The 24147-nt window shown below is 47.6% G+C and overlaps 1 protein-coding gene across 10 annotated transcripts in view; it reads right to left on the reverse strand.

The window, feature by feature from the left end:
* The window catches only part of ARHGAP22 (Rho GTPase activating protein 22), a 214178-nt gene that overhangs the window by 88798 nt on the left and 101233 nt on the right, over positions 1–24147 (reverse strand). For all 10 annotated transcript variants that reach the window (XR_004265065.1, XM_032266831.1, XM_032266837.1 and 7 more), the window contains one exon: positions 15261–15348. Coding sequence is in view for 8 of the 10 variants with exons in the window: in XM_032266831.1 (XP_032122722.1) it covers positions 15261–15348 (88 nt within the window). In the remaining 2 variants the exon portion in view is untranslated. The remainder of the gene's footprint in view (positions 1–15260; positions 15349–24147) is intronic.

Genomic DNA, 24147 nt, shown 5'->3' on the forward strand with positions numbered 1-24147 from the left:
TAAAAACATCACTTTGGAGCAAAACAATATCAAGGTTTCCCAACCCTGGACTAGGAGCTCCTGAGGGAGGGGATCACATCTCAGGAGCTCCTAGTTCAGGGTCGGGTAGGCTTGAGGTTGTTTTGCTCCAAAGTTTTGCTTCTCCAATTTTAAGATGCACGTAGGGCACCCAGGACATACTGCAAGAACACAGATTCTGTTTGAGGTGGCGTGGGTGGGGCCCTAGAGTCTGTATTTCCAGCAAGCTCCCAGGTGATGCTGAAGTAGTTGGTCCATGGACCACATGCTGCGTAGGAAGAACCTACTCTGAGGAGGAGCCTGTGTCTCAGCGGGTTCCTGAGCTTACAGTTCCCTGTTGGAGGAGCCTCTGTATTTGGGCTTGGTTTCTCAGAGGTGACCTCGGTCATTCAACTCCCCCCTACTAATCCCCTGCTACATTCCTCCCCACATCCTAATTTATCTAGGGATTTAGTCTAGCTGAGATCACCCGTAAAGAATTTTATCTATACCTTTGTTCTGCGCTGCACTAAGCATGCCTCCTCCTGCACATCACCCCTTCCAGTCTGGTGTGCTATCACCAGCCGAGGGATTTCTGTGCACACCCCTTGGTGTCTCAGTGCCTCAGAGCCATGGTGCCCAGCACCAGCCTGATCTTCTATGGGCTGCCTGCTAAGAGTGAGACCCTGCTGAGAGTCAGCCTGGAGTGTAGATCCATGCAGCTAGCTCATGCAGGGCAGGATGCATCCTGGAGCCCCCGAAGGTCATTGAAGTGTCCCCCTGTGTAGAGCAAGCTGTGGGGTCAGGCAGGCAGGCAGAGTGTCACACTGAAGAAGAGAGGTTGGGCCAGTGCACTGGAGTACAGACCATGTTATGCACCCAGGAAGCCAGGCTGGTCCGGGCGGGTAGCCCTTTCACTGGGACACTAAAGTCACTTTCTGGTTGGCATCACTCAAGCAATGTGGCTGCAGTTTAATCACCTAATTGAGACCCTAGCCTCGATCTGCAAGGATGAAGGTATAGGCCACCCTCCAAAGATGACATTCCCTATTGTGCTCCATGGGGGGAGTTTGGTTAAAGGGGCCTTTGCCCTGTTGGATTAGGAAGGACCACCTGTGCAGTGTGTACTGGAGCCTTGCTATCAGCAGGATGGTGGGAGAAGGCTGTAGGGCAGGCGCCAGGTGCTGGAGGGAAGATCACAGCACTGGGAATGAGGTGGGAGCCATGTATGCCTGGCCCTTGGAGAAGTCACTTTCCCTCTCTTAATGTCAAGTTTATGAATGAGATGAGGACCATAATAAGATATGCACTGAATTCATTCACGACTTCAGCTGAGGGCCAGTGCGTTTGCAGGAAGACACCAGCAAGGAATGTTTGAGGGCTGTACCTGCAGGATGTACCCACAGGATAGAACAGAGGGTCACGTCCTGCATTTAAATTCAGAAGCCCATGGTCAAGGCCAGCTTCACGGCCTACAATTAGGGAGTGTGCTCAGTGACACGCCTGCCTCTTGAAGGGTCCTGCATTTAGAAGTGAATGCTCTGTGGTTACTATGTTGAAATTCTCAATCATTCTATCTTTAAACTTGTGTTTTTTAAGTGAAGTTGAAATGGCCAGTGGAGCGTATGCTAAGGGCTGGGACCATTCTGCCTCCTGTCTTCTGCAGCCTCCGCCTCCTGTGAGTGAGGTTTCCTGGCTCCCTCCTACCTCCTGGTTTCCAGCCGCTGCTCCCCCTCTCCTGGGCCCGCCCAGTGACTTGCTGTCTTCCCCTCATGCCCGGTGGAGGCCTGAGAACAGGCACGAGGGCTGGGGTTGGGGAAGGCACCCCAGAGTGTTTTGGGGTGGAGTACACTCAAGGTTGGCAATGCCAGTGCCACGGGGTGGGTGGTACCTTGGTGGGAATGGGTCTGTTGCCCACCCCTGATCCAGGTGCCGAGCGCACAGCAGAGTGGAGGCTGAACACCCTTGAGGGTGACCCGTCCACTGTAGGCGGGGTAGCAGGCTGTGGGAAAAGGAGCTGCCTGGCTGGACTTCCTCGCCCACAATGGTGTCTGCATGTAGAAAGAAAGGTTCCAGAAGAGAGGTGGGGAGGCTGAGCCTAGGAACCATCTCCCTACTGGTGTCCATTTTCAGGACACTCTCAGCAGAGTCATGGTCCTGGTGACTGGTGGGAGAGGGACCTGGCTCCTGGTGGGTGTGTATGGAGCAACTTGGGGGCTCCCGGGTGTCTGTGACGGTCTGTTCTCACCCCTTGAGTATCCATCCGTGTACCCAAGGGAACACGCCAGTTAAATATCAACTAAAAAACATGGTGCAGGGGCTTCCCCTAGGCCCACACAAGGGACATGCAGCCCTTCACATCCATTTGTGTGGCCATTCAGCCCCGCAGTGTCCTCCTTCCTCAAGAGTGGAGCAGCTCAGAGCTACAGGGAAGCGGGGTGGCCTCCAGCTCTTCACTGCCTTGAGAACAGCCCTCCTGAGCACAGTGCCCAGAATCAAACACCAAAGTCCAGGGATATCACCTCTGGCCAGAATCACACACAGTCCAGGGACATCACCTCTGCATCCCAGATTCACACCACCCTGAGTGCAGCCTCAGGCACCTCTGGGGTGTCTCACCCACTCTGCTCAAGACCAGGTAAAGACTTTTGGAGACTCAAGGCAAAAATAAAAATGCCCTGTATTAAAAAAAAGGAAAAAAGTGCCATAAAAGGGATCAAATATAAAGTTTTTTTCTTTTTTCTGCTGTCTCTTGACCTGTCAGAGAGTGGGTCCCAGACCAGCAGCACCAGTTTTGCCAGGAGCTCCTAGAAATGCAGATTCTTGGACCTACCCCAGGCCTCTGGAACTAGGGAAAGGCCAGCAGCCTGGGGAATTCTGATGCACCAGGAGAAGCACAGCTGTAAAGTGATGATTATTAAATTTTGTTTGTTTGTTTGTTTTAAAGCAACACTATGAAAAGAAATTAAAATCTCATTGGAAGCTTGCTTGTCTATGACAGATAAAAGAAGAACTGAAGAAAAAAAAGAGAGAAAGTACTGGGTGGGCCAGGGGAGAAACTGTCCTGCCATCTGCACTTCTGCGTCTCGTACTTCACATGCTGGTCACAGCCGTCTTGCCAAGTAGGCAGTTTCCCTTCTATGATCAGATGATGACAATGAAGCTCATGGAATTTAAGTTATTCGTCCAGGTTCTTTTAATGAGTGAGTAGTAGAGCTCAAGTGTAAATCTGGCTCTGTCTGACTCCAAGACCGAGGCTCCCACCCCCTCCGCATCCCTGCCGATCTCTCTTTGTCCATCCTTCTTTTTTCTCTTTCTCCCTTCTCTTCTTTCATTTTTGGGGTGCCTGTAGCTCTACCTGCTCTATGTTGGTGTTCTTGTCTAGGCCTGTGCTGTCCAATATGCTGCCACCGTACATGTGGGTGCTGAGCACTTGAATAAGGCAGGTGTGACTGAGCAAAGGAATTGTTAATTTAATTTAATTTACATTAGTTTAAAAACTGACATTCAATTCCATTACTGAAAAATCTTTAAGTATGTTTGGAATAACTTGGGTATGTGACTCTACTTTTTCAACCATACATTTTATGAAATCTAAATACAGACCAAATATGGCTATAGTTAATTAATATATTACATCATTTCAAATAGCTAGAAGGAGGACAGTGAATGCTCCTAACACAAAGAAACGGCAAATGCTTGAGACAGTGGATATGCTAATCACCCTGATCTGATCACTGTACATTATATGTATCAAAACGTCACCATGTACCCATGAATATGTACAATTATGTGCCAATTAAAAAAATTAAATTATTAACATTATAAATAAATAAATTCAGATCAAGTACTTCCAGTGAAAATTTAGTGTCTGCATGGAAATGTGCTTTAAGTGTAAAATACCAATTTAGACTTGGAAAGAAAAAGGAATGTGGAATATTTCACAGATGTTTATTTTGATTACATATTGAAATGATAGTATTTTGGAGCTAGCAGTTTAAATAAAATACATTATTTAAAATAATTTCACTAGTTTTCTTTCCTTTTAGTTTTAAAAAAATTTGAAATTTTTAGTCTTTGTTAGTATGTATATATATTTACGTAGATGTTTTTACACGTGGCTACTCACTAGAAAATTTACAACCACAAACAAGGCTTGTGTTACATTTCTATAGACGAGCGCTGCTCTAGGACATGATTTTGGCCAAAGGAATGATCCTGTAAGGGGCCTCTTTCCAGGGAGCCTGCGGGAGTTTCCCACACCTGGTCTTGTGCTGAGTTGAGAGAAGTGAGGCTAAGACAGTAGAACCCAACTGCAAGGACAGGAAGCGTGAGAGCCACTCCCATCTCAGGGGTGGGAATTACTCACAGACTTCTCTTCTAATTTCATTTCTGTCATTACCCATCGTCTGGCACTCTGCAGGCAACCTCAGCAGGGGCTGCTCGAGGTCAGGCCAAGACTCAGGCTGGCTGGTACCAGGTGCCGAGATAGGCCGGTATCAGCATTCTCCCCACTCAGGCTAATGTGATCAGGGATGCTCTGGGCATGTCAGACGCACAGTATCAGTCTCCTCTGTGGAGTAATCTGTGCATGCTGGCTCCCCTTCAAGGTCAAGCCTTTCTTTGAGACAGCAGGCAGCAGTCTCCTATCTGCTCCAAGGGCAGGTGGGATAAGGTCAGGCAGCTGCAAGCCCCATGCCTGAGGGTGGCTTCAATGATCTGGTGTGGCCGTAAGACAGGCAGGAAATGGCTCCCTCTGGGCAAGCTTGGCTATAGAATGCCAGCAGGTGCCATTCTACTAGGGCAAGCAGACACCTCGGAGGTCACTGGGCCAGTCCTCTCATCTTACACAGGGGAAAACTGAGACTCAGAGAAGAGAAGAAACCTAATCTGGCTGCCCTTGAGGGCTAGGGTCTGAGCTGAGTCTGGAAGCCCCTTAAACAGGCTCCAAGGCAGAGATGTTGTTAGTGATCAGGACTCCCTGGCTTGATCCCGGACAACTTGGCATGTGAACTTGTAAATGCACAAAACGACTCAGAGCTCTGCTCTAAACAGCCCGGCTTCTGCACTGCCTCCCACAGGGGGCCCTGTCACTCCTGTGGCAGCACAGTCTTTTCTGTCTACACTGCCAGTAGACAGTGGGGGTGGGGCAGAGGATAGACATCGGTGCAGATGAGCGTCAGACATTACAGTCCTTATAAGCCCCTCGGTCACTCTACCCTGAGTGATCTTTCTAACACACAGTTTTGGTTTTATTTTTAAGGTTTCAAATGTACTTTATTTCTTCCATAATGCCATATTTTAATGCGCGCATGGAGCCTTTACTTGACATCAATTATGATTTGGCTTTTTTTTTTTTTTTTTTGAGACAGAGTTTCACTCTTGTTACCCAGGCTGGAGTGCAATAGCGCGATCTTGGCTCACCGCAACCTCCGTCTCCTGGGTTCAGGCAATTCTCCTGCCTCAGCCTCCTGAGTATCTGGGAATACAGGCACGTGCCACCATGCCCAGCTAATTTTTTGTATTTTTAGTAGAGACGGGGTTTCACCATGTTGACCAGGATGATCTTGATCTCTTGACCTCGTGATCCACCCGCCTTGGCCTCCCAAAGTGCTGGGATTACAGGCTTGAGCCACCGCGCCCGGCCATGATTTGGCTTTTAAACCATTCAGTATGACACCAGCTGGGGGGATTACTGATCTCTCCATTCTGTTAGGGGTGACTCTGGCAACAGGGCACAGATTCCATCCTATTCCAATTTGTGTTGCAACATAGGTCCATACAGGCAATAGAGAAAGAGGCTCCACCAGCTAACACGGCATTACCATATTTGTCCTGAAAATTATGTGTACATTTCTGGTGGCTCGGCCTTTCCATTGTTTGCTGAATGCTTTGAACTCGGAGATTACTTACTGTGCTGTTGGCCAAGGGAAATGTCATGAAGCTGAAGATAAAAGTGTAGCAATGCTTCAGCACTTTGGGAGGCTGAGGCTGGTGGATCAAGAGGTCAGGAGTTCGAGACCAGCGTGACCAACATGGTGAAACCTTGTCTCTACTAAAGATACAAAAAATTAGCTGAGCACGGTGGCACACGCCTGTGATCCCAGCTACGTGGGAGGCAGAGGCAGGATAATCAATTGAGCCCAGGAGGCAGAGGATACAGTGAGCCAAGATTGTGCCAATGTACTCCAGCTTGGGCGACAGAGTGAGACTCTTCCTCAAAAAAAGAAAGAAAAAATGTGTAGCAATGCAGCTGCTGTTGTGGTGCAAATTCACTTCAGGTACCTTGCAAATATCTCTGGAAAAGCCCATTTTGGGTTTTGGCCATCCCTCCCGTCAGCTGAACATGGTCAGTGACTAATGTCCAAGCCTTTTTGTCCAGCATCCAAAGCTCTTCATGACCTGGCCCTGCTCACCTTTCTACCCGCATCCTCTGCTCCCTGAGCCTCCTGTATTGAAGATCTCTCCAGCCTCTGTGCCTTGCATACTCCAGCCCTGACTCTGGGAAGGCCCTTCTCCTCTTTGCCCCTCTGGATAATGTTTGCTTTTGTGTCAAGGCTCAGCTTGAGTGAAACTATCCCCAGCCACTCTCTGGGAAAGCTAGTCCTACCCGCTGCTCTGGGCCCTCATTCAGGGACATCGCTATCAGAGCACTCATCACACGGCATTGTGATGGGATTGGGTTGCTGTTATTAATCATAATCAATGATCAGAGAGCGTGAGGGAGAAGGGGAGCTTATCCAGACTAGGTACCTACTATGAGCCAGGATCTGTATTCTCACTGAATCCTCACCACAACCCAAGGTGCCTGGCAATATTCTCACCCCTAGTTTATGGGACACAGAGGCACAGAGCCTTCTGTGACTTGTCAAAACCCATACAGTCCCTGAGTGGCATGGCTATGCTTCTATTCAGCTTTCCCTGACTCTGGCTTGGAGGGAAGGTGGTCTGGAACAGTACTGACTAGACACTGAGAGGCCCTTGGTGTCTACTGAGAGTGCGTGGAAAATGGGCACAAACAGGGAGATGGCTCCCGGGCTCGCCTCCCCAGCTCTTCCTTGGAAGCTTCCTTTCTGCATGTAGATTCCAGCCTGCCCAGCAACATCTGCATCCGTGTGTGGTGTGTCTGGGGACAAGCAACCCCATAGCCCTGATTCCCATGGGACACAATGTTAGCTTTGCTACTACCCTGGTCTCTGAAGCCTGGTTGGAGCTGAAAAGCCAAGACCTCAAAGCCATCCATGAACCGGCCTCCTATTGCCTGTAGGATGCCCATCTGGTGTTTGGGGAGTCGGGGAGGCCCCAAGGAGCCCAGTGGGAGGGAAGGTGCGTGAAGCTCTGTGGGAGAGCAGAGAGCTTGCCAGGCCTCTGAATAGTGCAGCTGGCGCCTGAGTCTCCTGACCCTGATCTTGAGAAATATGGGCCTCCCAGCCCAAAGCAGACAGGTGCTCTGGGGTGGGAACTGGACCCAGGCCTCAGAGCAGCTGTGATACCCTTCACCTCCTTCTGCACCAGAGCACAGTGCACTCTCCTTTTTCTCCCTTGCCTCAGCTCCAGGGTGGCATTCACGTCTTCTTTGGGCTAATCCTCAGCACTGCATACTTGGGTCCTTACCTACAAGCAGGAATTGTTCCTGGGCACTGGTGGCCATCAGCTCAGTGCAGTGTTGTTGAAAAGGCAACCTGTCCTGGCCTCGCATGTGGCTCTTGGAAAGGGCCAAGGCCAGTGAGGTGACGCTCAGCTCTGCAGAAATATAGTCACGGACCGTCATGGACATTTGACAGAGACTGGCTGTCATCTACTCTCCCTTCTGGAAGGCATCCAAGTTCCTTTGGAGTCTTCTTGCTCCCACTAGGCTAAGCGTCGGGAGGGCTGGTCCAGATGCCAGAGTGGACAGGCCCTTCCTCACCACCCCAGTGTTGTCAGGGGTGGGCATGTGGCCTAAATACAGATACTGAGACTTTGGGCTTTGAGCAAGTGAGCCATGCCGGGACTGCAGAGTCAGGTGAGATTCAGCCTTCCCATCACAGACCACCACCCCGGCTCCTGGACCCTTGGCAGCCCAGCTGCCTGTCCATCCACAGGTGCCACTCCCATCCCACCCCACTCCTTGGCTTCTGGTGATTTTCCCTTTGCTAGAGTTAGCCAGAGCTGGGTTCTGCAACCCGCTCCCTCCAGGACTCTTAATCTCTGCTCCCCCGGCCCCAGCACATTTACAGTTACTCGCTAGAAAGACTGATGGCTCTGGTCTCAAGCCTGCAGCCAACCCACTTGGTTCCCTGCGATAGCATTGTGCTAATGCCAGAAGATGGATATTAGCAATGAGTTACAAAGCTTTATAGATGACCTAATTTATCTCACCAAACACAGGCGTCTTTTGGGGACAGGCCTGCTTTGGGATCTTAGCAACTCTTTTTGCCCAGAGTGCCAAAGCAGGCCTCTCCACTCCCCACCCCCTCCTTGTGGACTTAAAGGGAGGCCTAAACTTGGCCTGGGGCTGGATGACCACATCAGCAAAATGCCCAGATCTGAGAGGCCCCTAGGATCAAGTCTGCAAGGGGCAGACAGCTTTCAAAGGGCTGGTGGGGGGCAGGGTTTGCCAGGCAGCTGCCCTGACAAGAGAGGAGAACCAGGTGGGCAGGACATGGGGGTCCTTGAGTCTTAGTCCCTTTGTGGGGCCTGGTTCCTTCATGCCTGCCCTGGGGAGACAAGTTTAGTGCACTGAGGAAGAGCAGGGCTGTGGGGCTAGAACTGGCTCAAGCGGCAGCTCCACCGCTCACTGGCCCTTGGATCCCAGCAAGTTACTTCACTTGTCAGCACCCCAGGGGCCTTGCCTATTAGATGGGTTAGTAGAGGTTAGTCTCAGGAGTGCGGTGAGGATAAACATGGTGTGCTCAGCCTCGTTCCTTAGAAGGAACTCAGTGAATGTTCAGCCCACTAGCACTCCTATACACCTTTGTCTGCAACCTCAGAAACTCAACAAATATGATATTTATTAGAAAGAATCATGTTAATTCTATCTCCAAGCCCTATTTTCCCAGGCTGGCAGGGAGTTTAGTCCCAGCTACTATTGAGATGGAGGGAAGGGGTTCCCCTTTGGTGTGGTCAGGCTTACATGCAGCCCGGAAAAAAAAGGATGGGCTGTTCTTGGTCCCTCATGGCCCCCTGATGTCTTCACCTGCAGTCACTTGCGGCTGGAAGCTGGGTAGCTCCCCTGCCTTTCTTGACCGTCGCATGTCTGCCTGAGGCGGGACTCTGGTGCCTGGAGCTAGCTTTCCTGGCAGCACCAGGCCAGTCACCTTCCTGGGGCATTGCTGGGGCAGGGTGACTAGTCTAGGGGAATGCTTCCCACGCCCCTCCCTGTCCACATCAATTATCTGGGGTAAGAGAGCAGGGCATTTCTGCTTTCTGCTCCAGGAGCCTCACCTTTCCCTGAGGCAAATGGCCTAGGGAGGAAAAAGGGCCAGGAGATGAAAGGACAAACTAGCAGCTCATATATTATACAGCCCTCTTCCTCCCGGAGTAGTAACTATTGTAATTAAAATGTTGGTTATAGCTTTGCCTGCTCCTGGTTAACTCAGACCTCCCCTCACTCAGACCCCTGTAAGGCCCATCTCATTCACCCTTTGAGGATTCTAAGTCTCCCACTGTCTACACCAGGGCAGGACTCTCTATCCTGGAGCGTTTTAGCAAGCGCTCCAGATGAGGGGAGGCTCACTAAAGCTTGAGAACCACTGCCTGACGCTCTTCTCCTGCCACAGAGGAGAAGAGAGCACTTTTCATTCTGGCAGAAAGGTTAACCTCCTGTTGCTTCCAATCCTTACATTAAATGCAGTTACCTATGTGCTGGGTGCCTTGGAACTAAGGTGTGAAGGAGACACTCAGCCCCCGTGCCCACTGTGCTTGCCCACTGCTGCTTCTGCCAGCTGCCCTCCCCGATTCTTCACCTGGTTGACTCTCACTTAATTCTCAAAGAGCAGGGTCGTTGTCACTTTATCCTGGAAGTCCCATATACTCCCTGCATGCATTAGAGTCCCTTCCTTCAGGCTCACACAATGGCCTGTCTTTTTACCCTCCTCCTAGCCCTTCTTATGCTGTGACTCAATGTCTGCCTTCCTGCTGTCTCCCTGACCTTGCTAATTCTGTGAGGGTAGGAAGGTATCTGTCTTACTCCATGTAACAGCTCATTATATAGAATGGCAGAACTACTGACTGTTGACCAAACCAGCCTTGCCTTCCTCCTGGGAAGAGCTGGACTCCATTTCCCAGACTGTCTTGCTCCTAGGTATAGCCAGGCACCTGCATTCTGGCCAATGGGCTGTGAGGGGATGATAGGGCCACTTCCAGGCCTAGACCAGCACACCTCCCAGGCATGATGGCTTCCTAGCATGGAAACAACCAGGATGCTTTTGCAAGCCATAGGTCTCAGATGGTGAAAGCAAGAGACAGGAAGATGCTGGGAGACCAACTGCCTGAAAATCAAAAGTGTTCATTTTTAAATTTGTACAAAAAACGAATACATTCTATTGTGTCAAGATCCTGAGATCTGGGGGTTGTTCCAGCAGTTCACCTACCCTAATACAAAGAAGCTATGCTCACTGGAGAATAAACATGAACTGGTTTTATTTTCTCAATAACTATGCCTATCACTTCTCACTTTCCCTTTGAGTAGCTGCTCACTTGGTGATTTTCCTAGGGCCCAGAGTGTGTGCTAGTCTTAGTTATTCTAACAGGCTCATTAAGGATCTCTCCAATCCTTAATTCTGTTCCTTTACATCTGGTCAAACTCTTTTTGTGCCACTCCTAGAGCACCGTGGCCCTTGGGAATTGGGGTGTGCTGGCGTAGATGGGGGTTACTTCTCCTAGACTCTTCCCTGAACTGCACCCTAGTCACTGGGCTGGGAAGGAGGCAGAGGGGAAACGCAGACATCTCTTTGCTTGCCAGGCAAGGTTGCAGTGCCCTCCCTGGTGGATGGTGTTGTGAACTGGGGCGAGGGCACCCTCCCAACCAGCTCTTCTGGGCACTGGGGGTCTGCTGTGGGTTCTGATCCCAAATCTCAGCTGAATTCCTGCAGGTGGCATCTTGCCTGTCTGTCTTGCACTATGAGAATTCTGGAAAGTTTGAGGGCTCATGTCACTCTCTTTCTTCCATCAGTGGCCAGGCCTGTGGTCCCACAGAAGCTTCACCTTCTGCTCCTCTTAGGAACAGGGCAGGAGGTGTGCCTGGCCGCACTCTCTGCTTGGCAGAACCCCATTTGCCATCAGGCCCCAGTTAGATTTTCCTTGCCTGGTAACCATAAAAAGCAAATCTGTGTGTAAGCAACTGTCCAAGAAAGACACAAATGCCAGTCACCCTTTCTCTCAGCCTCCCTTAAACTATATAAGTGGCTCTCCTGCGTGTTCCCACAGCTTCAGGGAACAGACTCTGGCCTCTGCCCAAGGCAATTGCTCCCACCTCTCAGTACACTTTATATACGACCATGGGGAGGAAGCAGTGGCGGGCCATAGCCACAACGCAACAGAAGTCCCACTGGCACCAAAGCCCCCTTATAACAGTGTTCTCTCTGTGCCTTGCTCAGTGGCTGGACGCGCAGGTTCTCAGATGCTTTTGGAACCAGAGGTGTGCCCTCTATTAAGTTCCAAGAACTCCAGCCCAGGTGGGAAAAACTCTAGAGTCTGTAAAAGTCCCCAGATGGCCAGGTGCCTGTGTTGGAGGGCAGTCTTCGTGTGTGGCTTTGGAAGCCAGAGGGTTTGACCTCAGCTCCGCTCTTGCCTAGCTGTGCTGGCTGAAGGGCTCAGGGTAGGCAATCCGGCCTCACCTCCTGGCCCAGAACTGGCAGATCTCTCCACTAGATGGCACTCACAGTATAATGTTTCCTCATTTTTAATTCTACTTTGAAAAAAATTGTCACTTTTTATACCGTTGAAGAGCACAAATGGAACTATGACTTAAAATGTACATAGTTGATTCTACGCATGACCATCTTTGGAATTCTGTCACATTTTCAAGAGTTGTCAAGTTCTCCCCCCTCTTTGGGGGTACAGGCTGGAGAGTGAGGGACCTGCTGTGGCATGGCTGACCTGTGCCCCAGGCCAGCACATACATCGCCTGCAAGTGTTGGTCCTCCTTCCTCATAACCTGCCCTGAGTTCCTGGCGTAGGCCCCGACCCCAGACCTAGCTGTTGGGCTCCTTCCTGCACTGTTAGTTCACTGCTCTCACAGTCTGCCACCTGGTACCCTCAGAACTGTGGGAGAAGCCTGTTGTCCTCTCAGCTGCACTAGCTGCCCCTCTCCCCCCAAGCCTGACTTTCCTCTTGGCCTTTGCACATTTCCCTGGGGGAGGCCGTGCTTGGTGCACACTGGCATGGCCCACTTGGTGATATTTCCTGTTCCTGCCCCCAGGTAACTGCCTTCAACCTAGCGAGGATAAGTCCTTGTGGTGCCTTGAACTCAAGAATAAAATGTCCCCAGACTCCTTAAGGGCAGAGACTGGACCCTGATCATCTCAGGGCAACTCAAGGCCGGCTCAAAGCTGCGGTCACACTAGTGGTTTGCTAAGTTGGGCGTGAATGGGTTTCTTGGCCTTCCTGTGATGGCGTGTTGCTGTGGTTTAAGGTAGGTCTTCTTCTTATTCATTCTTAGCCCCAACATGGCCTATAGCTGAAGGCTTAGTCAGAAACTGCTGTAACAGGAAGCCCACCCTTCTGGGGTCAGGCTGACCTGGGAGGGTCCAGGCTCCCCTACCTTCCAGCTGTTTGGCCTCAGGAGATTCACCTTACCCCTCTGGCCTGACACCTACATGGGCTATGAAGGGCAGGGAGCTTTGCCAGCTGCAGCCAGAACCAAGCATGAGCCTCAGGTGCAGCCTCCCAGGTCCCATCTGAACAGGCTGATAGGAAGCACCCCAAATCCGGAGCCCCTGGCAGAGGGGGAGCAGTGGGGATCACGCTCGGGCCCCGGGCAGCACTGGCATTGGGCCCTACTCTGCAGATAGCTGCACCACGCTCCGCAAAGGCTGACTCAACTGCTCACTGCCCACCACCTGTCTCGTTCTCCCTGAGCTGCTCAGCAGCCACACAAAGGCCAGAGGACAGAGATGGGCAGCTCTGGGGAGCAGCTGTGGGGATCTGCAGGAACCTGGTGCAGAGGCAGGCTTGAGACAAAGGAGTTCAGGAATTTTCCTTTCCATAACCAAGTCCTTAGACATCCCCAGCCCAGGTGGGGAAAATGCTAGAATCTGTAGGGGGCCTCAGATGGCCAGGTGCCTGTGTTAGAGGGCAAGGTAAGTGTGTAGCTAAAAGCCAGAATGCCTGGGCTCAAGGCCCAACCCCGCCACTAGCTGTGTGTCTAGCTGGGAATTCTTTCTAATCCCCACTGTCTGCTTTTGTACAATAAGTATAACGATATTCCCTGTCTTAGAGGGATGTTGGGAGTACTGTGAGAGGCAGAATAATGATCCTCAAAGATGTCCATCTTCTAATTTCTGGAACCTTGTGACTATGTTACCTTGTACGGCAAAGGGTCTTCTCCTACCTCCCCCCATAACTCTGACACTGCTGGCAAGAGTCAAATAAATTCTTGTAAATAGCTCTGGCCCAGATAATGAACAAGCACACAGGTGGTGTCCCTTATCTGGTCTACGGGTCACACACTCAGTGACTTTCTGAATTGATGGCTGGAGTGTGTTGACCTCTACCTTCTAGTTCTAGCCTTGGCTCACCACCCCTTTCCCCAGGCCCGGGGCCGCACTCCTCCTCTAGATGGCAGGACCCTGCCTACCTCACTACTTGCATTTCTTCCCTATCCTAATAGCCGAGACCCTTTCTCCTGGTTTCACCGTCAACCTCTGTTTTCTACTCCATACCCCAGGATCCCTTCACTACCACCTTCTGATGTGCAGTTTTACTACAAAGATTCTTGCATTAGATGAAAAGGAATACCCAAGTGAAATCACAGGTACTTGAATTTTGCCCAGGGGCATGCGGCTGGAAAGGGTGTTCCTGCACTCAACTTCAGCCTGTGACCCTGGGAACTCCAGTATGGATGGGGCAAAGGTAGACATGCCCCTGTCCCAGGCAGGATCCGCTCATACCTGATCCTAGAGAGGCCTGAGCTTGGGGTGCTCCCTCAGTGGACAGCCAACAGACAGATCAACTCTCAGAGTGGCTGGGGTGGCTTTACTGCTTTGTGACCAGTCATAGACTCACTGGCTCACAGGGCCCCAGTGAGGCCCTAGCACAGTCAGTTCACAGCTACCACCTCCCAGGGTGTCTAAATTCAGCTGACACTCGGCGCCCTGCCCAGACCCCTCGGCACTCACTGTTTCCATCACGCTGCCAGTGGCCTCCTTCCTCAAGCATCTGCAACTGTCCCTGAAGGCTGTCTCTGTCCGCAGAGTTTGGCCCATGTGAGGGTAGGCCAGAAATGCCAGTTACTCCCCAGAAAGCAGTTCGCAATGACCGGGGGTGGGAGTGGGTGGGGAGAGCCCCAGCCTCACTTCTTGGGTGAGACCCCTCTGAGGCCTGTTTTGCACTGTGTCCAGAAGCCCCTGCAGGAACTGAGCCTGGGTGCTGGCAGCAGCAATCCACTCACTAGCACACCCTGGCTGGCTTTCCTCCCTTCCCTGACTCCCTTCCTCATGCCAGATCCTGGTCTCGGACTCTGCTTTTTGGGGAGCCCAAGCTAAAGAGAAGGCTCCCTGGCAGCAGCGCCAGCCCTGCTATGCACACTGGCTTCTCTGGAAGGCACTTTTACTTAGTTCATTAACAACGACATTATAAAACTCGCGAGTTTAAAACGTTGTTTTGTAACTGCTAATGCGACAGCAGAGCAGTTCTTTAGGCCACGTTATTCCCCTCCCTCCTGCCACATCCCAATTCTCTGCCTTGGAATTTATAACCATCCTTGCTTAAATATTCTCGGGTCGTGCTACTGTTTTTCCCTGGCTTTATTTCCAGGTATTGTGTTTACACTTTCACCCTAAGATGTTCCCATTGACTAGTTTCTTTCCTTGCATTTACTGTGAATTTTAAAATCTTCATTTTCCAATTAGCCAAGAGCTCGTTATCCAGATAATTGATAGGACTTTCTAATTTCTTCCCCATGTGAGTATCCTGTCGATTTGGCCTACCTTTCCAAGTTGTGCCTGGAGACAGCGCTGCGGCTCCCGTGGGAGCAGCATTGTGGAAGTCAGCCCTTCCAAGACCAGGGGCATGGGGACACCCCCACCAGGGCAGCAGAGCTGGAAGGTGCTCAGGCCTACCTGGGCTGATCTCAAAGAGGTGCTTCCCTGGGTCCTCAGGGCCAGGAAGAAGTTCGTTCACCTGGGTCCCTTGTAGAGAAATAAATCCCTAAAAAGGAGGCAAACACAAACACAAAGAGCATGAGATAATGGGGAGGGGACTGCTGTCGTCAGTGGCCCTGGAGAGCAGAGGGTTGGACCTGGGGCCCTCCAGGCACTGGCTGGGAAGGCTGGGCCTCAGAGAGGGGCACATGCCTCCTCTCCCAGGCAGAGATGAGGCCTACTCAGGGTCCCAGGTGGACTGGGGTGGACACTGTTGTCTGCACACATGGTTGGAGGAGCTCTGCTCACAGGCAGGGGCAACTCCGGAGCAGGGAGGGAGGCTCCCACCTCCGAGAGTGCCTGATCCAGTGTGCTGTCTCTGGCCTTTCTGGGCCAGCAGGGTTTTAGGCTGGTAAGTGTCAGGGAGAAGCCTGGCACCCTGGCTCCTGAGGCGACATGGGGGAAAGGACCAACAGATCTGCGTCCGTCCAGTCCTGCCACCTCTTGGCTAGGTGAGATTTCATTTCTTTACCTATGAGATAGAAGTCAGCTACCATGCACGTGGTATCCCACACGGAGAGTGCCAGGTGCCTGGGGTGCCTGTGGATGCATGACAGAGGGCTGCTTCACCTCTGTCTCTAATGCTGAAGTCTGGCAGCTGGGCTGAAAAACGCAGAAAAAAAGCATGGGATACAGGGATGGGGAGGCTGGCTTTGAGTCTCAGCCTTGCACTTCCAGGCTGTATGACCTCAGGTAAGCTGCTCAATGTCTCTGAACCTCAGTTTCCACATCTGCACAATGGGACACCAACTCACACGTCTCAGGAGGGTTGAGATGCCAGATTCCTGTGTGGTAAGTCCTACTTGTGAAGACAAGGTGTTGTGATACTGCTGTGATTGACCCTTCCCCAACCCCCAGGTTAGGCAGAGCCTCCTTTATCCTTCTTCTGTATGTCAGTAACCGTGAGCTCTGCTAAGGCCTTTCTTTATGTCATTCATGCTTGGTTTTGCTCAACTCAGACTTGGTATGGCTTGACTACACATTTCTGGTCCTCTCAATGGAAAACCCATTTTAAACTCCACTGCTGCAACCGACCACCTGGGTTCAAATCCTGGCTCAGCTATAGGAACATTGCTCAACTGGTCTGTGCCCAGTTTTCTTAACTGTGAAACAGGAATAATAAAGTACTTTGTGGGGATGTTTGTAGCATCAAATGAATTAGCCCTTGGAAGATCTTAGAACAGTGCCTGGTACACAGTGGGAACTGTGTGTTTGCTAAATAATTGCCTGGTATTACTGTCTGTCAGGGCTCCACACCTAGTGGGGCACAGCATTCCTGTGCCTGCATTTGCCCAGGTAAGGGGCAAAGTCACCTGCTATACCCAGGTTGCCTTCTGCTCCCACCTCTATGTGTGCTCACAGAGCACCCCTCCCATATTTTCCGGGCAAATCCTGCCTTTCACAGGGTGATGGGAGCCTCCCACGTGCTGCTGGAATCTTGCACTGCAAGGACACGTGGAAATGCCTCTTCTCATTTAAGCAACATTAATGCAGAAAGGCAGAACATCGTCTTTACCCGCAGATGCTTGCTTTAGAGGAATTACAGCAATAAACCAGAGAGCCAGCTGGTAATCTTTGTAACTGAATTAACAGTTACTTTCTTGTTAGAGAACTTGGAGCTACTGGAAATAAATTAGGATTGCAGCCCCAGGATGGAGAAATGTGCTCATTAGAGGGCGTGGGTGAGATCCATCACTGGCTAATGGGATGCATCTCGGGCATTTGCTATTTCAGTAACCAAGTTTCTGTGTAATTCTGGGTACTCTGCTGTTTTTTCTGTGTCCCAGTATCTGTCATCCACACAAAGAGAGTAACAATATTGACATTGACATTGCTTTCTACTACAGCTAAATGGAAAAGGAGTATAATAGCTTCTGTCTATGAAGATTGTACTATATTTCTGGCTCTTTGCCTAAATTATTAGATTTAATGTAGAGGCCCCGGGAGTAGGTACTACTATTCCTGTCTTCCCAGACAAGTAGACAGAGGTCAGAGAGGTGAGATGCAACCAGCCCTGTGCCCACCACCCACAAGGGTGTGCTGGGGATGTTGGCCCACGTGTGCCCGCTGCTGAAAACCCAGGCTTTGCTCTTTGCTTCCTTACCTTTATCATGGCAGCCACCAGCTGACTTTGTTTGCAAGAAGCCATAGTGGAGAGCTAGGCTGCGACTGTGGGATCCACTGCTAACTTCTCAGGGAAATCCCAGTGTGGCCGCCACCACTGCAGAGGGTCCTATTACTGGCCCTTGGCTGCCCAGATTCCTCTGCCACCCACAGGTCAAGAATGTGGCTTTGATCCCAGGGGCTTCAGGACTGGGTGGGGGGTGGGGGCCTGGGTAGTAGAGGGAGTCTGCTCTCCAGTCCCTGGTACGACATTTGCTAAATCTATGATGAAAAGACGTGAATGGAGTCAGAATGTAGGAGTCAGCTGAGACGCACAGGTTAGGGATCAACCTTGAGCATGGCTTGGAGTCACCTCAGGGCTTGCTAAAACATGGAGAGCCTGGTGTTTTGGTGGTGTTTAACAACGAGCTCTCTGAGAAAAATAAAGTACCTTGATTTGGAGTGTTTGCTAACCTCAGTGATATAAATCCCCTCCCCCTCCATGGCCTATTTTATGACATCATTGCATGTGGCGCTGAGAAGAGACGCACCATAGTGTTTGCACCACACAGATGCAATAGAGGTCAGTAACCACCAGCACTTAAGGCATGTGAAGTCATAGTGCGTGAAGTTAGGAAAGGATATATTTTGAGTACTTTTTAGCCTTTGTTTTTACTATAATGTATTTATTGGTAGGTTTTTGTGATTTTATTTTATTTTTTTGAGACAGGGTCTTGCTCTGTAGCTGAGTCTGGAGTGCAGTGGTGAGATCTTGGTTCACTGCAGCCTTGACTTCCTGGGCTTCAGTGATCCTCCCATCTCAACCTCTAATTGGGATCACAGGTGTGTGCCACCACGTCCAGCTAGTTTTGGCTATTTTTAAATTTTCAGTAGAAATCGGGTCTCCCTATGTTGCCCATGCTGGTCTTGAACTCCTGGGCGAAAGCAATCTTCTTGCTTTGGCCTTCCAAAGTGTTGGGATTACAGGCATGAATTACCCCACCCAGCCTGATTTAACTTCTAATAGTGGAAGGGTTGAATCAGAATAATGCTGGACCCCACCCTCGAGTTTCTGACTCTATAGATCTGGGGAAAGTGGGACCATTTGTTATTTCTAACCATTTTTCTGATGCTGCGAGCCCTGGGGAATGCACTTTGAGAACCACTGGTCTAGGGGCACTAAGGGAAGGTGGCCAGAGGATGAGGCCTTTTCCATGAGCTCAGTCAGCACCTCTGTTTCCCCACCTGGAAAATGAGAACAATAATAGCATCTGCTTCGTGAGGCTGTCAGGAGGATTAAGTGATTTGATATCTGTCCCCAGTGGCCTTAGAGAGCCTGGTTTTTGCCAAGATTCTGTGCTTTGGGCACATGCAGGTGACAAGGGCCAGTACCTGCTTCTAACACCTCAAACAGTGCCCTCAACTATGAGGGTCCTGGGAATTCTTCTAGGAGCGCAAAGTGAGTATCAGCACTTTGCCAGCTGGCCTTCCTACTACAGTACCAGGTCAGGGCTTGACTGTTTGTATCTGGGAGGGAATCAGGCACACAGTTTGTACCTAGAACTGTGCAGTTTGCAGATGGGCACCTGGGTACAGACATAGTGTACAAACTCCAGGCACGTGATAGATTTCCACAAATGTTGGGCCATTTCCCCCTTCCCCATTTGTCCAAGCTCATGTTCATTTGCTCTGTTAGGGAATCGCTCAGCCTATGTATCTAAGTTCCTCCTGAGAGGCAGCAGCTGACTTAATGCATCTCTTGCTCCACACAAATGCAGTCCATTGGTTTAAGTAGCTAATGGATAAAGAATGTGCCATTCTGTCTTCATCTAGGAAGGCTTAGTATTTGCAAGTTTTAGACGTTGCATAATTGCCTTCAAAAAGTCTTTATCAAATTATGTTCCATTAAAAGTGTATGAGAATGCCCATTTCTGTATGCTGTTCCCATTGCATGGTCGTTAAGTACTGACTGTCCTTTTAAATAAAGACTCTTATGACATATTTATTGACCATTTGTATTTCTTCTATTAATTCCTTGTTAACACCCTTTACCCATTTTTCTATTGGGTTGTTTTTTATTTTAACCGTATATTTTATTTATTTATATTGGATAACCCAATATATCAAAAAATCAGCATTTCAACAAGTAATCAATATAAAATTATTAATGAAATAGTTTACATCTTTTATAGTAAATCTTTGGAATCCACTTATAGCATATCAGATTTACATACCAAAATTTTATCAAATATATGTGATCTGTATTTAGATCTTATGAAATTTGAAGTAGATTCACGTGCCCAAATTGGTTCAGATATACTGTAGCAGGTAGAATAATGGCTCCCCAAAAGATGTGCCTGTCCTAATCCCTGGAACATGCGAATATGTTATGTTACATGACAAGCATTTAACTAAAGTTTCAGATTGAATTGAAGTTGCTAACCATCTGACCTTAAATCTGGTAGTATTAGAATTCCAACTTGATTATTCTATTTCAAATTTATCTGGCTATTCTAGGCCCTTTAAACTTCTATATGAATTTTAGAATCAGCTGGTCAATTTCTATTAATAGAAAAATGCCTACTGGGATTGTGATTGGGATTGCATAGGTCGATTTGGGGAGAATTGATATCCTAACAATAATAAGTCTTCTGATCAATGAACACAGCATAACTCCTCATTTATTTACAGCTTGCATTTTCCCAACAGTAATTTGTAGTTTTTAGTGAACAAGGGATGATATGCATCCCTAAGTTTATCAGGAATCAATATTGAATTTTGTCAGATGCTTTTTCTGAATCTATTAGATGATTATTTTTTTCTCTTTCTTCATTTGTTAATATGATACATTAATTTTCAAACATTAAATCAACCTTGCATTTTTGAGATAAACCCCACTTGGTCATTACGTATTTTCTTTTTTATGTGTTGTTGGATTCAAGTTGATAAAATTTGGTTGAGAACTCTTTCAACTGTGTTCACAAAGAATGTTGATATGTAGTGTCCTTGTCTTGTAATGTCTTTGGCTAGATTTATATAGGGGCAAGGCTAGCCTCATAAAATGCATTGGAAATATGCTCATTTTGTAATAGAATAATAAAGCTGGAGTTCTAGTACTACTTGATTTCAAAACATTGTAAAGCTACGGTAATCAAAACAATGAGAAATTAGCATTAAAATCAATTAATGAAACAGAATAGAAAGGTCAGAATACACCCATATATACCTCCACATCCATCTATCTATCTATCTATCTATCTATCTATCTATCTATCTATCTATCTCTCTCCACATATGGATAATTGATTTTGACAAAGGTGTAAAGGCTAGTCACTGGAGGAAAGATAGTGTTTCAACAAATGACGGTGGAACAACTGCATATTTGTGTGCAAAAAAAATGAATCTCAGTTCATGCCTCACACCATATATAAAAAATATACTCAAAATGAATGATATACCTAAATGAAAAATCTGAGACTATAAAACTTCTAGTAGAAAACCTTTATGATTTTGGATTAGACAAAGAGTTCTTGCATGTGACATCAAAGCTTGACTCGAAAGAGAACGAATTTATAAACATGACTCATTTAAATTAAAAAACTGCCTTTCAAACACATTAAGAGAGTGAAAAGACAAATTACATGCTGGGAAAAATATTTGAATATCATATATCTGATAAAGGACTTGTACCCAAAATACATAAAAAACACCATAAAAATTCTATAATAAGGGAACAATCCAATTTAAATAAATAGGCAAAAGATTTAAACAGGTAATTACCATAGAAGATATAGGGTTGGAAGATAAGCTCATGAGATGATCTTCAACATTATTAGCAGTTAGGAAAATGCAAATTAAACAAATAATTGGATACCACTACATATCTATTAGATAAAATAAAAAGACTGACCAGAATAAGTGTTGGTGTGGGTGCAGAGGACCTAGAATTCTTGTACACTGTTGGTGGTAATGTTAAATGACAATCGCCTTGGAAAATAGTTTAGCAGTCTCTTAAAGAGTTAAACAGGCTGGGCTTGGTGGCTCACGCCTGTAATCACAGCACTTTCAGAGGCAGAGGCGGGCAGATCATGAGGTCAGGAGTTCGAGACAGCCTGGCCAATATGGTGAAAGCCTGTTTCTACTAAAAAAAAAAAAAAAAAAAAAAAAAAAATTATCCAGGTGTGGTGGCATGCACCTGTGGTCCCAGCTACTCGGGAGGTGGAGGCAGGAGAATTGCTGGAACCCGGGAGGCAGAGATTGCAGTGAGCCAAGATGGTACTACTGCACTCGAGCCTGGTTGAAAAAAAGAGTTAAACATACACCTGGGATATGATCCAGCCATTCTCTTCCTACGTACTTACGCAAGAGATGTGGAAGCATATTTCCATATAGAGATTTGTATACAAATCTTCTTAGTTTTATTTATAATAGCCAAAAATTGTCTGTAACCCAAATGGCCATCACGAGGTGAATGATAAGCAAACTGTGGTAACTCCATACAGTGCATTACTACTCAGCAATACCAGTGAATGAACTCTTAATGCATGCTGCAGCATGGATGCCTCTCTAAATAATTATGCCTAGGGAAAGAAGACAGACAACAAGCCAGAGTAAGTACTGTGTGATTCCATTTCTATACAATGGTAGAAAATGAGAAATAAGCAGACCAGTCTGGGGCCAGGTGTCAGGAGGGGCAAAGGGAATCGGAGGAGGGATTACAACAGAATATAAGGAAGCTTTTGGCAGTGCTGGATATGTTTGTTGCCTTGATTGTGGTGATAGTGTCACAGATGTACACCTATATTAAAAACTTAACAGTGTCGATGAAATATGTGCAGTTCATTGTATGTCAATTAAACCTCAATAAAACTGTTAAGAAAAACCTGATATTTGATTCAGTTATTAAAAAAGTTTTAGGTATATGTATTTCCTAACAGATTACTATAAAAGTAGTGGCTCAAAACAAGATAAATTCATTTCCTTACAGTTCTGGAGGTCAGAAATCTGTAATGGTCTTACTGGGTTACACTCAATAGCTGGCAGGGCTGTCCCTTCTGGAGCTCTAGGGGAGGATCTGCTTCTTACTTTTCCAGCTTTTAAAAGCTTCCTGCACCCTTCCACTATCTTCAAAGCCTCACATCTTCAAATTGCCCTCTGACCTCCTTGTCTGCCTCCCTTTCCACTCTAAAGAACCCTTGTGATTATATTAGATCCACCTGGATAATCCAGGGTAATTTCTTTAAAGTTAGAGGGTTAGCAACCTTAATTCAATCTGCAACCTTAATTAAATGCTTAACATGTAACATAACATATTTGCATATTCCAGGGATTAGGATAGGCATATCTTTTGGGGAGCCATTATTCTACCTACTACAGTATATCTGAACCAATTTGGGCACGTGAATCTACTTCAAATTTGATAAGATCTAAGTACACATCACATGTACTTGATAAAAACTTGGTATGTAAATCTGATATGTTATAAGTGGATTCTAAAGATTTACTACAAAAGATGTGAAATATTTCATTAATAACTTATATTGATTACTTGTTGAAATGCTGATTTTTGGACATATTGGGTTATCCAATATAAGTAAATAAAATGTCGTTAAAAGACAACCCAATAGTAAAATGGGTAAAGGGTGTTAACAAGAAATTAATAGAAGAAATACAAATGGTCAATAAATATGTCATAAGATTCTCTATTTAAAAGGCGGTCAGTACTTAATGACCATGTAGTAGGAACAGCATGCAGAAATGGGCATTCTCATATACTTCTGATGGAACATAATTTGATAGACTTTTTGAAAGCAATTTTGCAATGTCCAAAACAATTTTAAAATAAAATGTCCTTGTGTTGAATTTTAAGAAATTTGTTCTAAGGAAAAACTAATGCATAAAAACCTATGCATAACAATCCTCAGTGTAACCTTTTTTACTGCACAAAATGTGAAACAACTTGTTCCTCGGTCATAGGGGAGTGATTAAATCATTTCTGATAAGACCATACCAGAATGAGGTACATACCAAAGGTTTCTAAGATGAATTACTAAGAAATAAGACACCAGAAAAATAATATTAATACAATTCCATCCTAATGTCTGTTACTGTCCTCTCCCCAGAGCCTACAAGTTACATGTTAACCTTTAGAAATAGCACAGAAAACATACCCTGTGGGAGGGAGTGGTGGGAATGGTGAAGGAGCTTTCATGTTTTGCTCTGTAACGTTTGCATCAACATAAAATTTAAATAACGTTAAAGTTGAAAAGAAAAGCGATCAGCTAATGCATACAGCACTTCCCATGCCCCAGCCACGGGCTGCTGCCACCTGATTACCATCATACTCTCTGACCTCATGTGTCGGGACCAGGTCAGCCTGCACAGTGTTTCTGCAGCCTGGAATGCCCATCTATCATTTCCAGAAAACAAAGAGTGATTTTTCCTTCTCTCTTCTGCAAGCATTTAGGGTGACAGTCCCCTCAAGCTTCCTCAGACTGAAATCAAGTGGCAAGTACTTTCCAGGTCCTCTGATCAGGGTCTGCACACAACCCTGCCTGCAGGGACCCCCTGCTCACATCAGGATGCTGCCACAGCTCATTTTGCAAAGAATCATTGTCTTGGGAACAGTTCCCAGAACACTGGATGATCCGGAAGCCTTCAGCTTAGTCCAGAGGAGAAAATGAGATTAACAATAGCAATACAA

The sequence above is a fragment of the Sapajus apella genome, unplaced genomic scaffold (assembly GCF_009761245.1).
Source record: "Sapajus apella isolate SASKATOON/1434 unplaced genomic scaffold, GSC_monkey_1.0 scaffold161, whole genome shotgun sequence".
Taxonomy (NCBI): Eukaryota; Metazoa; Chordata; class Mammalia; order Primates; family Cebidae; genus Sapajus; species Sapajus apella.